Raw genomic sequence first — 18274 nt, 5'->3', positions numbered from 1 at the left:
TTTTCCATTTTAATTTCTATAACTGTAACAAAATAACCTATGCTTTAAAAATCTAGTTGGGGTGATATGACTTACATACATAAAACAATTAGAGAAAAAAAAGATAAGCAGCAAATGGGAATGTAATAAAACATGTGGTGTTGCTGTAGTACAACACTCTGCTGGTGAAGGTTTTATTTTTTTATTATTTTTTAAAGATTTTATTTATTTATTCATGAGAGACAGAGAGAGAGGCAGAGACATAGGCAGAGGGAGAAGCAGGCTCCCTGTGGGGAGCCTGATGCAAGACTCCATCCCAGGACCCCAGGATCACGATCTGAGCCAAAGGCAGATGCTCACCCACTAAGTCACCCAGGTGCCCTTGATTAAGGTTTTAAAACGTGGTGGAGGGATGCCTGGGTGGCTCAGCAGTTAAGCATCTGCCTTCAGCCCAGGGCGTGATCCTGGAGACCTGGGATCGAGTCCCACGTCGGGCTCCCTGCATGGAGCCTGCTTCTCCCTCTGCCTCTGCCTGTGTCTCTGCCTCTCTCTGTGTGTCTCTCATGAATAAATAAATAAAATTTTAAAAAAATAAAACGTGGTGGAAAAGACCCCACTCTGGGAATCCAACCGTCTAGACCCTCATCTTGCTTCTGCCACTAGGGAGCTGCATGCATCAACTTTGGCAAATCTCTTCTCCTTCCTTGGCCTCATTATTCTTATCCACAAAATGAGGTAGCTGGACTAGAAGTACTTGCTCTATCTCCAACAGTCTGTGATCTATAACAGGCCTTCAAGACTTTGTTTTGCTCATTTGTGACTATAAATCAGAGGGTGGTAAAATGACAGGTTAACATCGGAGGCACTAAATAGAAGATACCATTATGTGTGGCCCCCGAAACTCATGCTTTACTGCATTTCTCATTCACTCACTGTGAATTCATTCTTCCTTTCTGTCATCTACTTAAAAAATACAAGGCTGTCATTATTTTCATATATAGAATCATGGAATAGCAGTCAAAGTTAAAACAAAAGGGATTATGTTGGGAAGACAGTGTAGAGAAGTGCCAAGAGTTAGAAGACCTGCACTGTGAGCTCAGCCATCCATTGGCTGTGTGACCCTGAGAAAGTCACCTAGCCTCTCTGTTCCTCAGTTTTCTCATCTGAGAGGGACAAAAGATCACTGATCCCTTGAGGCTGCATAGCAGTTGGCTCAGATAGGAAATGAGAAGAAGAGGTGATGCAGGCAGGGCAAGGGCACCCTGGGGTAGGAAGGAAAAAAACTGCTTTTGGTCATCACCCAGGTTTGGGCCTGCTGGAGACACCATGCTGGCAGATCAGCCCCAGAATACAAAGGAATAGAGGGTAGGAAAAGGACTGCATGGCCCTGTGGTCCTCAGCAGGATCCTTTCTAGTGAGTCTGTGCTTGTGGAATTAGCTAGTTAACCTTTGCTCTGGGGAGAATGGAGGCTGATATGCTGGAAAATCACATTAGCAAAATTTCTCTTTTAACCTTTTCCATATCTCCTTCCTTTGCTATTTTTGGTCTGACTTAGGCAAGCAACATCAAAAGAAGAAAATCCATACACTCAAACTGATATGCTCTCAACTTCCATCCACACATCACCTTTAATTAAAAGAACTTGGAAAAATCACAGCTGGGAGAGCTCAACTGGCACCACATTCTTCCTTGTCTAAGTGGAGATTCTAGGATCCACTTTTCCACTCTCCCACTCTCAACACGTGAAAATAGATTTTACATTTGATGAAAGGTTGTTCTTTCCTTCAAGCCAGCAAGTGCCAAGGTTATCGTATTACTATCCATGCTACTTTCCTCCAAGCATATCTAGTTCAGATTTAAAAAAAAAAATTAGAAAGGAGCATGTCCTTCTAGACAATTCCACTCAACAAAGGCATGATTGAACTTAGTGGTGTGTATGTGCTGGCTTTTGGGGTCATCAAGTCAATTCTTTCTCCTTTGCTTTGCCCCAAAGCAAATCCCTTATGCCTGAGGCAGCACTGTGACTACTCCAAGGTGACCCCATCTGGCCTGGTTTCAGCTACAGACCCACAGAGGGTACACACTAGTTTGGAGGGCTTTAGGGATGGCTAGAGGTGAAAAGAATCTCTTCCAGTTTGGTTTTGACCAATTCTATTCCTCTCTTCCACTTACCAATGGCCACAGTACTCCATGTTAATAACAGCTACCATTTATTGAACACTTACTATATGCTCAGCATCATGTTACATATTTTACATGGATGATCTGAGTCAATCTTCACAACCGCTTTATAAATCAGTTACTACTATATTCATCTTTGTCTCGCAGGTGAGAAACTGAAGGCTCAGAGAGGTTCAGTCACTTGCCCCAGGTCACATGAGTAGTAAGAGACAAAGCCAAGATTCAAATGCAGGCAGTCCAATTTAGAGTCATCCTTTGTCCTCCAGTGGCTCCCAAACTAAGTAAGAGAAACAGCAGCCCCTGATTCCAGAGAGTTAGGTATGGGACCCAAGGGCCAGCAGTGAGCATACAAAGAGCTTGGCAGCTGCAGGTCTAATCCTCACAGTCTCAAGTTCTACAGGCAGCAGAGGGCAGGATGGGGACAGGAAGAGTTGGGAGAGACAGGAGCCAGGAGGTTGAAGGACACCATGAGTGTCCTTGCACAAAGTGGGCTGAACTCTTGGAAGAGGCTGTGGTATTTACTCAAAGGGTGGACTGGACTCAGAGATGTGCCAGAAGTGGGTCTCTGTGGAGCTGTCATCATCTGGATGGCAAGAGACTAAAAGGATTAGACTAAAAGGATTAGCGAATGCTTAGTGTCACCAGGCAGCAGGAAGGACTAGGGGAAGATGAATGCAATGTATGTGTGCCAGGGCACTGCCTGTTCTAGAAAAGAAAGGGCAGTACGGAGTGCCTGTCTCATCAGTCCCCTGGGCTCTTGTCTCTGGGACTTATGGAGAAATCACACTCCCTGATGGGCCAATGGTGCCCAAGGAAATGAAGGGGCTTCCTGGAAGGCCTGGAGCAGTTCCTTGCTACTTTTCCTTCCATAACTTATGTGGGCAGCCCCATGTCTAAGAGAGGCTCTAGGGCCTTGGTGAAGAGCCAGTCCCCTGGGAGCTTGGCCCAAGTGTTTTCTTCTGGATCAACCCTCAGAGAGACTTGTGGATGCCTCCTGCCTTTGGGAAGTCAGGGGGACTACTTGTGTTGTGTTTGCATAATGTCTTGTCACAAAAGAACAGAAAGGATGATTCATTTTTGTGCTAGGAAATAGACGGAATAGGGATGAAGAAGACCATTTATTTGGGTAAGAAGACTCTAGGTCTTCCCTTGAACCCATAGTCCTTAGATTATGCAGAAAACTGCATCTCTGAGTTCTTTGACCACAGAGTATATCTGAGTAGCTATTATCCCCAAGAGGCAAACTGGATGGGCAAATTTGGATGCGTGGGTGAGGGATGTAGAAGGTCATGGTGGTAGGCTGGTGATCTGAAAGAGTGCTGTGATGGTTTTTTTGGCAGGAAAAATAATCCTGGGTTCGGGGAAGAGCTGAGAGCTCCAGAAAGGCTTAGAGGGCAGCTGTTCAGGAAAGAAATCTGGTCTCTAAAGCGACAAGAGATTTTACTTTTCAAATGAAATGAGGTTTCTGTTTTTAGGACAAAAAGCTCAAAGGATTTTAAACTAATGATTATGTTGATAATAATAATATCCAATATGTGCCAGGCACTATTCTAAGTGCTTTATGTGGATTTGCAAATTGTCTCATTTTGAAACTCTCCACAACCCTATGAGGTGCAGACTATTACTATCCCCACTTTATAACTGGGAAATCTGAGGTACAATGAAGTGAAGTAAACTTGCCCCAAGCTCTCACAGCTAGTAAGTGGAAGAGGTGAGATGTGAGCAAGGATAAGCCACAACTGGCTAGAAGCACTGTCCATTGGTTTTAAGGATTTAATAGTTTTGTCACAGTCTCCTAAAGCCAGAGAATAGATCCATATAAAGGGAAGTTTCCAGATGTAGATGAAGAACATGGGGGGCTTCATTTTGGATGGTCTTTCCTCAGAAACGAAGTGAGACTAGAAGAGGAGGTGGTAGGGACAAGAGGGAATGATAACATGTCCAAAATGGAAGCCTCTTTAGAGATCATCCAGAAGAACCTTCCCATTTTACCAAAGATAAAAGCTTCAACCAGAGAACAGAGCGACTTGCCAGAGGTTGTCCAGATAGATCTCCCAATCCTGCTCCATTGTTCATTTCTCTATGCCCCTAATCCCCCTACAGTTTATACTGCGCTCCAAGGCCATAAGGAATATGGTATCTCAAATGTTATATTTTCTGTAATTTACTTTGTAAGACTTCAACATAAATGGTGAGCCACAGATGTGGTTTATTTAGTTAGAATCTACACCCTGGCATGGAAGGGGCGGGGGGGGGGGGGGAGGTCAGTTACCCTTACTGAGAAATACACAGTGCAGGAGTGATTATCTAGCATCGAAAAATTCCAACCAAGAAGTGGTCCTACCAGCACTTTGGGTATCTTTATCTCTAATGAACACCAGATGCTTTTAAAATTAACATTAAAGTTCTCATCGGTGACCTCAGTGGTGTTCAATATATGTCGATTCGCTAGAAATATGGTACAGGTATTCCCAAACTAGCAGAAAGAAGATATAAGGATCTAATAAACTCTATAGTGTTATCCCTTGGCAATGGCACCCTAGGCTTAATTTGTAAATAGTCCTGTGGGCAGCCACTAATGAAGATTCCTGGTTACCTGCAACCGGCCACTAGAATATTCTTTCTCTGCCCCAAGTGAACCTTCATGCTCTAGGAGCACCTGAAAGGAAAGACAGCTGGACTTGGCTGAACCTACAGAACAGGCTGACCAATTATTTTTATGTCTACTTGCTATTATTTTAATGAGAAACAGAATTTTGTCCGAAGCTTACTTTTAAATCGGATAGTGAGGTTATGGGGAGAAGACTTAAGCCCACACTCTAACCATGGCGAGTACTGATATTCAACAAAATATACCTAATGATTTGAATGACCAAATTGCCTTAGGTCAATTTATACAGCTCCACACAACTAACTATGCGTCTGTGCTTTGGACCTCACTCTAAAGTTAGTAAGCCTCTGTCTTGGGGTGTATGGGCAGCTCCCACCCTGGGGTGAACGTCAGTAGAGCCGCACTTGAGCCGGTGGCCTCTGCTTTGTGGGCCTGGGATTTGCATTTACCAGACAGAATCTGAGCAGTTTCCCCTACAGTGCCCCCTAATAGTGCCTCTTCTGACCCGCTGAGCACTTGTCATTAATGACCCCGTGCCAGCATTCTGCTCTTGCTATACGCCTCAGCACTGCTGGGAGGAAGGCTGGTCAAGGTTAGTCAGTCATGAAAGGCCACTGGATATTCAATGTATGCACCCAGGACCACAAGTATGTGTACGAAGGCAAGAAAGTTCTGCCATATTAAGGTACGCTGATGGCCCACTAAGAGGAGAGGGTCAAATAGTTCTTTGGTGCAGAAGAGATTTTCTGATTTTCTCAGCACTTTTAACTACGAGTTAATAGACCTTCCCTCAACTAGCAACTTAGCTGCTAGAGGAAGGGGGGATAGTGCAGTGCAGAGGGCAGAGACTCACACTTGCCCCAAGTCCTGTTGCAGATGCTTTGTTTGTCCCACAGTGGTTTTTCAAAAAATGGACTTGACTGTCTTCAGGTGAGGGGCATGGACTCTCCAGATGGCCACAAGTCCCACCACTCCACACCTGGCCCAATTTATGTGATCCATCTGAGCCTGTAATCACTTGAGATTTCAACCCCAGTTGAAATTGAGTTCAGGCTCTAGAGGCAGGAATATCCCAGCCAGAATCCTGGCCTCACTAATTAGCCAGCTGTATGACCTTGAGCTAGTTGCTTTATATTTTGAACCACCTCCGATTCCTCTTTTATAAAATGAAGATGAGAGTAATTCTTTTCTAGCAACATTGAGATGATCCATGAGATAAGGCATGTTGAAGACTTAGTGCCATGTCTTCCACATAGTATGGGTTCAATGAATCATAGTTAATATTATTTCAGCCTTTCTGGTAGCAAGGATGGCACAACGAATACCATATAAAGTGACTGCAGTACATCTGTTTTTTGACAAATGGGTTGGCATTTGCCATTACATCTAGTTTATGGCATGGCTAAGGACCAATCATTAGTTAACAAGCAAAGAATAGAAGTATTGTCAAAAAAAATCATCACCTTGTCTCTACTTACCATTGCAAAAAGCAGTTTTGCTTTGTTTACCTCAAAGACTGACTTGAGGCTAGTCTTAGTTCTCTTAAGTCTTGGATTTCCGACCTGAGAGCCACTCACTAATGCTCTCATGGGCCAAAAGCACCCTGCTTGCTTACAGAAGTGACATATGTGAAAGTGCCTGGTGCAATGCCTGGCGCTTAGTGGGTGCTCAACAAATGTTCAATCTGAATCCATAGATCTCTGTTTGCAGTACCAGGGCTAACTAAACTAGTGATTCCCAAAGTGAGTGCGCATTAGAATCATCCATCATAGAATCAATCATCATAGAGCTTGTTTAAAAAAGAAAGGCCTATCCTTATATTTTCTGATTTAAAACATCTGTAATGTGACCTAGGAAATCATATGTTTAACAAACATCTCTGGTGATTCTGATGCAAGTGGTCCAATTCAAGAAATACTATTTAAAACTAACCAACAAGTAGCTTTGGAGATAACAATGGAATATAAGAATATCTCAGACTCTGTAACAGGTTTTGGCTGACTGTAGGTATTGGCAGCCTTTCTACCTTAAATGTGTAAAGGTGTTCACCCACACAGAGTCCCACACCCACATCCACACAATTACTCCGGCGCAGGCTGGGTCCTGATCCCTTGCTGTCTCATTCGTTGCTGGTAGCCTGATCCCTTTCTGGGCAGCTGCAAGAATGAGGCCCATGTCGCAATGAGTAATTGGTAAGGTAGATCAGCCAATCATGGATAATTGAAAGGGAACTAGTTTTGATTGCAACATTTTTAAAAAGGTTTAAAAAATCCTCACCATCCCTCATCACAAACTGGTTTTACTTCCGAAAATATCCCACAGTAATTGCGGGGAATCTAGAGGCTGAGATCATCTGTTGCAGCAAACAACCATGCATGGAAGAGATTATATACCCCCCCCCCCACTATCAAAAGGGTGTGACTTGAAGGGTCAAAGACAACTAAAATCTTAGAGAAGAAACTCCCAGAATTTATCCTTGGAGAAAGTCAAATGCTGCCAAATAGGTGAAGTGTATTTGAGGAACCCCTCCTCATCTTCAAGAGTCTCCCAGTGCCCCGGATTGCCCACCATTCACTTTCTGGGGAAGGTGCCTTGTTTGGGGGCACTTACCTGTCTTGGAAAACCTCTAAGGATTCTGCAAGGTAATAGGTGGTAACTTGGTCATAGAATTCTGGTTGAAATCTTAATGGCTGCTAATGACTTAACTCATTCACTTTCAGATAGTATGCTTGCATTTGAGCACAGGCCTTGAAGTGCGGTAATACAAATAAATAAATTTGTGGAACTTCAGACTAATGGTAGATTGCCGTAGGGGCAATATTTAGGGTAATGGGTGCCATTTGGCAGTTCTCGAATGACACTGGGTAAGCTTCTAATGACTTCTCTGGCGAAGTCCTCAGCTCAGATATGTTCCAGAGTGACATTTCTTCCCTCTCCTCCCGCCCTACCTCACAATGTGTTCTTGGCACCAGCCTTGAAAATGGAGTTGATTTTTCAGGTTGTTAGGGAACCAGACAGAATTTGAGTTGTGTTGTATTTCTTGATTCTCACCCCATTTAAGGGAAGTCAGACAGCTGAGGAGCAGATGCTACATGCCTCCTTCTGGCATGCCTTGACCCAGAGAAGCAAAGTGGAAAGACAGTTGCAACCGCATGCCAACCTTAACTCTCTCGGGCAGGTTGTTTCTAAAAGGGACATTTTGGGGTGTGGCAAGAAGCCAAGACTCTGTCATCCTGGCTCATGAGCCACCTCCTCTCTCAGCCTGCCTTCCAGTCTTTTCCAAATCCCTACAAAAAGCAACCTTAAGGAGAAACTCTCATCAGACATCTAATCATGCCACCTACAGACATGGCTGAACCAGACACAGGGTTGCTGGGAATGTGATAGGGACATCCTGGAGTCAGAATGAGCCAAACGTGTCTCTCACAGAACCTTCTTTGGAAGGCAGAGAGATATAGATAGCTGTTAAGAGCTTGTCTGGGAGAGCCTTTGTCTTTGGTAATCACAGTCTCCCTGCTCTGGATTCTTTACTCAAAGTGATTTGAGTACTGGCAGCATTGGCATCACCTCAGAGTTTGCTATCACCGTGGAATTTGCTAGAAATGCAAATTCTTGGATGCTACCGCAGACCTACTGAATCTGGAACATCATTTTAACAAGATTCCCAGGTGATTGGTGTGCATATAAAAGGTTGAGAGGTGCTGTTCTAGACTGAACCGTGTGCCATAGGGTGAAGGGGCATTACCAGCTCTGTTTCCTCTCCTTATCCCTCCAGAGCTACCGTTTAGTGTCTGTGAGGGGAGAGTGCTGCCTTGCAGTCACTGCATTCTACATGCCATCTCAGGGAAAGGAAACTTTCCTACAAGACTTTTCAGCTTCCTCACCACCTTCCTCCTCTCCCATGACCTCCATCCCATGCTGGTGCCCATGGAAACACCTTCAGATTCGACAACAGCCTCTTTTTTTTCCCTTTTGGTGGTACATATGAAAAGTTTGCACTTTTTAAGAACATTTACTTGAGTATGGTTGACATGGGGGAAAAAAGTTGTACATATTCACCTCCTTCATAAAATGAATCCCTGTGAACTGTGGCTAATCCCCAAATCACCACCAAGTCCAAGTTCAACACGGTGAAGCTGCACGTGCCCTGTGCCTTGGGCATGCTCACACCAAACCTACCATGTGCAGGTAGCTTTTTTTACTCTGGCTGCAGAGGTCTTCCATGACCAGGGCCAGCTGCTCTTTGGTTTTGGTAGAGTGAACAGCCACTCTGTGCATCATGTCCAGAAACATGCTCATTTGAGTATCTTTCTTTCCTTAAAATTGAGGCATTAGGGTTCTCATGGTCTTCGGTTTTAAAGCAAATATTCCCATTAGGTATACCAAGCCTTTACCAGCCACTTTCAGCTAGGTTCGTGTATTAGGTAAAATGCTGTCACCCCTAAAGTAGAGTGCGGGCCCTCAAGAAGATGGGTCAAGAACAGGGATGTTCTGACAGAGAAGGAGCAGAAAAGTCCAGAATGGAGACCAGTGCCTAGGTAAGTTTCACTTTGGCTGGGATACCAGAGTCAGGGGCCACTCAGAGACCAGCAAAAGGGCAGGCCTGGGCTGGGCCGGCAGAGCAGGAGGGGGAAATTATGGCAAGAGAAGTAGAAGTGTGAAAGAGGACAAATTCTGCCCGTGTTCACCTTTTGCCAAGGACTGACCCCTTTTGGGGGGCAGCTGCCCTAGCTCAAGGCTCAGCCCACACACAGGCTGAGGCTATTTGTGGCTCTACGTCTGGAGCCCAGACATTTCCTGAGCAGGGAGGGAGTTCCTTTTGCGTCTGCACAACACCCACACTCCTGCTGAAGAACACCCATCGCCCCCACCTTGGGTTTTAATTGCACCCTCCTGTGGACATTTTATCTAATTAGATCCAAAGTATCAAAGCCAAAGGAACACAGTCAAATGTTTAATGGGCCAGGTAAAGTATGCAGATAATATTCCTGGCCCGCAGAGAAGGTAGAAAGTTTTGTGAAAGGTCCTCCCAATCTGTTTGCAGTCTCAATCTAGGACGTTCAAAGCGAAATCATCTGAATAAGCATGTTCACTCCCCCAAAGTTAGGAATTCTCTCTTCTAAAATTCTGGCCCTCTCTGGAAATCCGTGCTGTCTTTTAATCCCTTAACCCTCTGTATAAAAATGACAAATCTCCTCTCCACAAAGGAGACTGACAACACCGCCTCCGGAGCTTTATTTATTTTCCAGCCCTGTTACAATGAAACCAGCCAATCACCTCTGACTACCCATAATAATGACATTTCAAAATAAATCCAACCGGGAGCCCGAAACCAGAGGATAAAGCTCTCAAGCAGCCCCCACTCTTCTCATTCCATCTTGGGGAGGAGGGAGGAAAAACGCTGAATCACAGAAACCTCGGGTAGGGGTCGAAGTGGGGAAGGTGGGAAACTCATTTCATTTCAGGGAAAAAAAGTTAAAATTGCGGAGAGGAAGAAAAACCCTGTGGCTCACTTGGCTGTCAGCGCAGAGAGAGAACAATAGTTTTCTTTGTGCCTTCCCCCTCAAACCCTTCCAGGCCAGCCAGCCCCCGCCCCCACTTAGGAGAGCAACAGGAAGCTGCCTTCTAGGGGAGGCAGTACACTTCGCTGGAAGCTCACCTTTACAGCCTGCTGATTGCCATCTATTTTTATGGCCCAAATGAACAGCATCACCTTCCTGCCTCCTCTCCACATAAAAAATAGATTTCAAAAACCCATAATAAACCTTGTGAGAAGGTCACTTAAGTCTTTGACTGGCACCACGGAGGCAACCTCTTCGTGCTTCAGTGGGCTCAGCCAGCTGGCCAGAGGGGCAGCTTGGTTATGCTGACCAAGATAACGAAGATCTGTTGGAGGGCAGGAGCAGTGATGCTGCAGGTCTTCCCCTTGGTTCCGAAGACTACATGGCAAAGACCAACACAAAAACAAAACAAAGCCCACCAAAGAGCAGAGAATCAGATCAGGGGAGACATCTCCTTCCCAAATGGACCTAAACAGTTAAATGGATCCTGGCAATTAGAATAATTAGATAATTAGATTGTGACTCCGTGGGCAAAGAGATGGAAACCTGTCTCAGCTAAGTACACTTGGTAGCAAAATGCGCATACTTATAAAAAGAGCATGCTTCTCAGCAGGTATATTTCACGGGGCTCCGGGAAAAAAATTAATGGAATAAAAATGTGCAGCTGATGAGTTAGATTTAGGCAGCCAAAGGGATTTTGCTTGGGGCTCCATTAGAGCCTGCACTCCTAAGTCCCACCATCACTATTGCGCCTCCATCAACAGATTTTTATTTAAGCTAACGCGTTTAGAGCACAATTCCGTGGTGAATAACCTTTAAGGTTACATTTGCCTTTTCCTTGCTTCTTGCAAACAGTGCGTAATCCACGGGCACATTTGTTGGCTGTAAAGGTGTACAACAGCAATTTTTGCAATGACAGTGCGGAGAGGGAATATGAGATCTGTGTGCTAATGAGCTGACACTGCAGAGGCTGGGGCGATGTAGTGTGGAGTGCACTACAAGTGCACAGCAGCAAGACACAGGAGGGGACTTCAAGGGAATCGGAGGTGGCTCTCAGGAACCAGGGCAGCAAAGCCACGCAAATGAGACCTGGCCCTCCCTTGGTGTTTCCACCTCCCCCAAAGCCTGAGGACAATAAGATTTGGTTTTTAAACAACAGACACGTAACTTAAAACGTGTGTACATCTCTTTTTACACACACTGATTGTGTGTGTGAACGCATATATTCTGAAACCATAATAGTCACGCCGTCCTCCTTACTGGGGTCATCTAGTTAAACTGAAAAGTAAGACAGCAAGCTCAATTAATTCCTATGAAATAGGAACATGTGCTCCAAATCAGATGAGTCTCTTCAATAAACTACAATTTACCTCTGAACTGAGATCCCAAATGAACCACCTTTCAAAGCCAAAGAGGCTTTTATTGGCCTCTTAAGACACAGAACGAAGTTGGAGTCTGTCTCAAGTAAACCTCTTGGGGGTGGTGAAAAAAAAAGGAAAAGAAAGAAAAGAAAAGGTTGCTGGTGAAGAAGAGTCTTTAAATAAGTGCTGCCTGGGATTCATTGCAAGGAAACCTTCTAAATACTTTGGGGGAGGAATGTGGAGGGAGAGCCAGCGGAGAGAAGGTACCCACACAGAAAACATTAGCCTTTGTTTATTCTTCCGAGTTTGTTTACCTGCATACCTGGGCCCTGGATTGCGATGTAAGGAATATTCTGGGAAGAAATCGATTCTAGGGCTAGGATAGGCTGAAAAACTAGGAATTCTAAATTCATTAGACAGGGAAAAGTTTCTTTAATTTTTGCCATCCTGTTCCATACTGAACCAGATAGGAGAGGTGGGTGACCAGATTTGGACTCATCAGGGATTTTCTCCAGTTCTCCCTAGGTCTCCAGGAAGGGGCAGGACAGAGGATCCAAGGGTTTCTTCTCTGCACAACAGTGCAATCAGTTGGAAGAATGGAACCTGGGGTCACCTGCCAGGCTTCAGTCCTGAACTAGTATTTTGTTACGCCAGCATCTGAGATATATGATCTCTACTTCTCTGAGAAAAAGAACCATTAAGGTGGGGTGTGGGGGGGGGGGAGGATGAGATACACCTCCAGGGCTTCCATGGCCCCTTGAAACACTTGTTTTCTGCATTCTGAGACTATCAGACTGTGGTTGGACCAGTCATCTTTCTCATACTAAGCTTCTAGGCAGCAGCTGCCCGGAGACAGCTTTGAGATCTGGCCCCCATTCAATGATTGTGACATTCAGAGAGGAACTGTTTCGGGGACCAAAGATGATAGCTTTCCTCCTCTGTCTTCTGAGCTGTAAAGTCTGAGAGTGCAACAGGCAGCTGGGTACACATCACTGGTTTCTGGATATTTCTACCATGTGTGTCTTTGTGTGCATATATGTGCATTTGGCATAACTAAGAGCAAGGTCACTTTGTTGTTTTGTCTTTCATGTTGCCCAGCGAGCCACACCCATTATCTTACACTTTCAAGCCCCCAGCCATAACCTAGCTTTGTAAGCTTTTAAACAGAAGTGCCATGAATTCGGGGTGTGGGGGCTGATCAATTTCTTTTCCTTTCTCATTGTTGTTCCTTTATTGCCCTGGGAGGTTAAGACATTAAGGCAACTCAACACCGATATGAATGACTTATTGCCTCAATTGTTTTCAAACCTGAGCTTTTCACACGGCAAGGATCATTTCCTTAGTGCTACTTGGTAGGGTTCTGAGAGCCCTTGGCAGATGGGTGTCAATCTTATTTGACCATAGAAAAACAGGACCAAAGACCTTGTAAATCAATCATTCCTAAGAAGTCAACTGGCACTCTTATCCCAGTCCCCATCGGTAGAAAGACACTAAAGTGAGGTGAAATAAATATTATTCATTATTATTAACAAATCCTGCTAGTTTTATGTATTTGGTTTTAAATCTGTTCTAATTGATACTTAGGAAGCTGCATTTGAGATTCAGCCTCTTGACAAGATCACAGTGCTGCAGGATTAAGAGTCAGATGTGTGTTGTAAGTGCTGTAGCGACAGGCTGGGATTACTGAAATAAGATGCAAAGTATAGACAGACATTTTGTAACTTTCACACTTAGCTGGAATTAATAAGTTCCTATTTTTGTCAATGTCGGAAAGCCAATGAATGTCAAATACAGAGTATCTCTGAACATGTTCATATAAGGATCTGTACCTTCAGCTAAAATTTTCTTAAACCTGCTAAGTGTCACATTTCTTGCGAAGTACTTCACCCCCATCCCCTTGACCTAAGTCTTCAAATCCAAGGAGCCTGTGCCCTTGGTGACCCTTTCAACGGTTATTGAAAGTCACATATCCTTTGCCACGGAAGAATTTGAAGGAAGTTATATTCAAAGTTTCACCCAATGAAACATAAATATCATTTCTCCCTTGAAACAAAATTAAACCCCAAATGCCAAACTACACCAGCCAAAACAGCAAAACATATTTATGCCATCATTAGCCTCATTGTTGTGAAAACTTTTAGTAAAATAAGCTTAGATGAAGAATTACCGGTCTTTCTCATAAAACAATCCATTCAAGAAAAACCTGTGTCCAACAGGCTATTGATCATTTGGGTTCCCATGGTTTTACTTCTCAAAATGTCCCCTTTCCAGAGGAACAATCACAGAGCACAACTAGGTATTTCAGAAATGGCTTTGGGGCTGATGAAATTCCTCCCTTCTGATACTCAGGTTTTCTGCTGCAAGCTGTCCCCCTCCCCTTTTGCTCCTTAGGACTGTGTGGTCCTTAAGAATCAGGAGGGTGAACAATACTAGGGGAGGCAGAAGTAGCTTCCCAAACAGTAATCTGAGCTCTCTTTTCCTTCCCTTCAGTTTGCCAGGCGTTCATCACTTGTAATGAGTTTGTTGTCTTATCAGTTCCTATCAGAGCTCTCTCAGTAAGAAAGGTGATATTATAGGACAGAAAGAGGCCAGGGAACCCAGCCTGATCTGTGCCTCAAGGTCACTTCTTTGCAGAATTTCTCATATTTGCCTCCTAAATATTAGGCGATTGTCAAATTCAGCTCATTCCTACAACCAGGAGCGAGCTTTAACAGTCAAGTAATGTACATCCTGAATTGACTCAATCAAGAGGTTTCTTTTTTTTTTTCATCCCGTCTGAAGAAATTTCCCTGAACAACCATGCTATTTTTTCTTTCTTTTTTTTTTCCAGCCAAAAGAGGGGGGGGGGGAGGGAACACCAGTTTGGCAAGGAGGAAAATAAAACTTTTGCATCTAACATTATTCACAACAGAGTTTTGTGCACTGCCTTAAGTCCCTCAGCAGGATCCTACGGAGATGATTTATGTCGCAGGAAACCTGGATTGACTAGAGCCCCTAAAATGTCTACTGAGGCAATCACTGCCCCCGCCCCAGCACACAGGCAGAGTCTAAGTCCCACAAGCAAAATGCAAATGAGGTCCCCAAGGTCCCAAAGGGAGGAAAAGCAGATCTACTTACAAGCATTAGTCACAGAAAAACTATTGGAAGAATCCAAGTGATCTACGTGGTAATTCAAATGGAAGGGCTTCTCCGTGGTGTTCTGGTTGGTGTTGTATAACTGCACGGCAAAGCGGAAAGCGCTGTGCTCCTGCACCGTGTTTCTCATGAAAAGTCCACCTAGAAGCAAAAGGAACCGAGATTTGGCTCACGTCCCCCCCCCCCCAGCACCGGCTACAAACTGGGGGGCATTATAGATAGGGGATATCTCTCAACGGCACTGGGGGGTGCGGTGATTATTGATTTTCAACCTGAGTGTCTTTCTAGACTCTTTGTGAACTCCAATTTTGGCCAAGAGAAACCTTGTTTTCCTCTTGAGCGAGGAGGAAGAGGCCGGAGAGAAGGGGGAGAGGGGAAGAGGGGGCTGCTTTGGGGTAGGCCGATGGCAGCAAGCGCAGGACTTGCTTCTTTCTCCGGCAGTAGCTTCCTCTCTACCCCCCACCCCCCCCAACCCGACGCCCATCTCCACAGGCTGGTTCATCTTTTCCTGGTGCAAAGGGAAGGGCTGGGAAGAAAAAGCATTCCATTCCCCCTGCTGCCCCATCCCGTTCCCGGTAGCCATCCCCCATCCCTCGGACAATACAGGGGTTTGGTTCAGTAACGGCAACGATTCTAACTTCTCGACTTGTAAATATGAGCCAGGAGCTGAGAGAACTCTCCGCCAGCGCCCGGGAGCCGGGCTCCAGACCCACACAGCGGCGATTCCTGAATCCGTGGTCTGCGTGACTTCGCCGCCGGCTCCTTGCCTCACCCCCGCCTCCCGCCCCATCGGCCACCCGCCCCGGCTGCCGCCCGGGTCTGGGGGATCCAGGGTGGGCTTCCAGCTCCCCCGGCTCTAGCCGGTCTCCCGCAGACGGACACGCGGGACGGGGCGCCCTGGCGCGGCCAGACAGGCGGCACCACCCCGGGACAACTTGCAGCCGCGGCGCGCACGCCATGGCAAAGTCCAGAGCAGCGAGCTGAGAAGCCGCGACTCTTCGCCCCTTTGCAGCCTCCGGCCTCCCGCACGCCTCCCCGGCTCGGAAAACCGGGCCCCCCACCGCTCCCACCCCGGCCCCAGGAGACCCCTCTCCGGTCCCCGCCGCTCCCCAGCGCAGCCGGCTCCCCAGGGCTCAGCTCCCCGCCGTTCGTGCCTGCTCCCCGTCCCCGGTCCCCCGCCCAGGCCACGCAGGATGGGGACCCGCGGCCGCAGCAGCCCCGCCAGGGCAGCGGTCTCCGGCGCAGGGGAGCCCGGCCCGACCCGCTGCTCGCTCGCTCGCTCGCGCTTACCTATGCTGATGGTGTTGGGGAATCCTCCGTGAGAATGACCCAAAAGCCCCAGGACTAAAAGGAAGACCGCCCGGAGCACGTTTTGCCCCATTTTCTTCTGCCTGGCCATGCTACGCCTAAAACGAAGCTGACAAGAGCATGGGCGCAACTCAGGAGTCGTCAAAATAATAATAGAAAAAGAAAAAGAATTCGCCGGCTCTTACACCCCCTCCCCTCAACTTGCTCTCTCTCGCTCACTCTTCCTTTCCACCCCACACTAGTCCTCCTCCTCCACCGCCTCCTCTCTCTCTCTCTCTCTCTCTCTCTCTCTCTCTCAATCTCTGTCTCCCTTTCTTGCTCCCTCTCCAGGCTCTCTCACACCCCCTCCCCGCCCCCCACCTCACTTCTGTCTTCACACCAATCTGGAAGGCGGGTTCATTGGCTGCAAGCTCCGTTCGCCAAAGCGATCTCTCTCCCTATCACTACGAGAGACAGAATGACAGAGAGAGAGAGAGAGAGAGAGAGAGAGAGAGAGAGAGGAGAGAGAATAAAAACCTAAAACACCGAACAAAACAAAAAAGACAAAACACCGAGAAACAAAACAAACAAAAAACCCCGAAGAAACAAAAGAGAGAGAGAGCAAGCGAGCGAGACAGACAGAAAGAAATTATAAAGAATATCCGAGACTTCTTCCCCCAGAAGATGGTGGGTCTAAAGAGGGGAAAAAGAAGGAAAGAGCGAAAAGGCTCGGCGCCGGTGAATTGGGCTCTTCCAATTGGGCCGGTAGGGGGATATTGATCAAAGTTGATCTGACGTGGAATTAAAGCCGCACACCGCTTAGCTCCACTGCAAACTGCAGCCCCGGACTGCAAAGCCTCGGCGCTGGCGTTTGTCAACACCGGAGATGGGATCGATAGAAATACACTAGTCTTCACGTGGACTAGCCTTTCACGCGGCAACTGGCCCTTTAAAAAAAAAGAAAGAAAAGCTGCATTGCCTCTGCGTTTGTGTGTCTGTCTTAAAGAAGCGGGGTCCTGGGGGGGCGGTTAGCGGTTACTCCGGAGTCTTTGTAGGGACTCGGAGAAGCAGTTCCCATCACAATGCGCCCGAAGATGCTGCGCATGCCTGGTCTCTGCCGCTCAGTTTTTACAGCAGAGATCCGAGGGCCAGTGAACAACCCCCCCCCCCCCCGCGCCCCGCAACCCCACGGCTCTGGGAGGCCAGTACCTCCCCTTACCCAAGTGCAGAGCCGGGCCGTGGCGGGGAGCCGGCGGTGATGGGCGGCGTGAGGCTGTTTGGGAGGGCGTAGAAAAGTATGTGCGTGGAAGTGGTAACTAAAAGGTTAATGAAAAGGACGCTCAGTCCCACCGGCAGACGAAGGAGGAGAGGGGTGTGGGAATGTGCGGGGATAAGGGTGGGGATCGAAAGTTAAGGTAGGAGGAAACTGTCCCTAGCGGCTTTGCTCCCTTGCTGGAGCGTCTAGACGCAGCCTGGGCCCCTGACTGATGACCCCAGAGGCAATCAATTCTGCCCGGGTCCTCTTTTATTTCCTGTTCTAAGGGGAGGAAAGAACCTTCCAAGATGGGCAGTGCGGCCTGGATCTCCGTTGGGGGATGGTCGCCTCCACAAGAACCTGTATGGGGTTATAGACTCTTCTCCCTAGCCCCTTTCTCGGGTGGTGGGGAAAAAAGAAGCTTCCTTATCTCCCAAGTCATTCACTCCTCCCCCAGCTACTCGGTAAGAGACAAGTTTTATTCCTCTCCATGCCAGCTACTCTGGTCTTCATATCCTTTCCTCCTGGTCTATGGGAAAAATGAATTTTTCCTGCCAGTGTACAGGAAAGTGGTCTACATGGGGCAGGGGCCCAGCTGATCCACCAGTTACTCTAAAACTTTGGATTTGGCATGACACAAATTGGAGCCTGGAATAGAAAGTTTCCAAACCCTACAGCAAACAGAAAAAGGGTTCTAGGCTCTCCTCAATTTTATATCCATTCTGATAATGCAAAATCTCTATCCCACCACTCATGGAAATCTTTTATCTCCATGTGGCTAGTCCATGGCTAGGAATGAGGGAGAAACCTGGATGTCACAGGAGACTGAATTTGCAAGTGACTGGAGCATTAGGGCAAAGGACTTGGCAGACTAGGTTGGCCACCCCCTGAGAAGTGTTGAGA

General features: G+C 46.7%; 1 protein-coding gene across 7 annotated transcripts in view; it reads right to left on the bottom strand.

The window, feature by feature from the left end:
• The window catches only part of GRIA3 (glutamate ionotropic receptor AMPA type subunit 3), a 281926-nt gene extending 264505 nt beyond the window's left edge, over window positions 1-17421 (bottom strand). For 2 of the 7 annotated variants that reach the window (XR_005386427.1, XM_038588237.1), the window contains exons 1-2: window positions 16120-16426; window positions 14812-14970 (exon numbers count right to left, since the gene is read on the bottom strand). Coding sequence is in view for 6 of the 7 variants with exons in the window: in XM_038588237.1 (XP_038444165.1) it covers window positions 14812-14970; window positions 16120-16228 (268 nt within the window). In the remaining variant the exon portion in view is untranslated. Of the gene's footprint in view, window positions 1-14811; window positions 14971-16119; window positions 16427-16497; window positions 16903-16932; window positions 17159-17335 lie in introns of those variants that run through there. The other 5 variants (XM_038588235.1, XM_038588234.1, XM_038588233.1 and 2 more) reach the window with 5 other exon arrangements.
• Between the last annotated feature and the right edge of the window lie 853 nt (window positions 17422-18274).

The sequence above is a fragment of the Canis lupus genome, chromosome X, assembly GCF_011100685.1.
Source record: "Canis lupus familiaris isolate Mischka breed German Shepherd chromosome X, alternate assembly UU_Cfam_GSD_1.0, whole genome shotgun sequence".
NCBI classification, from domain to species: Eukaryota; Metazoa; Chordata; class Mammalia; order Carnivora; family Canidae; genus Canis; species Canis lupus.
Note: the sequence above shows the minus strand (reverse complement) of the source record. Positions and strands in the feature narration are given on the sequence as shown.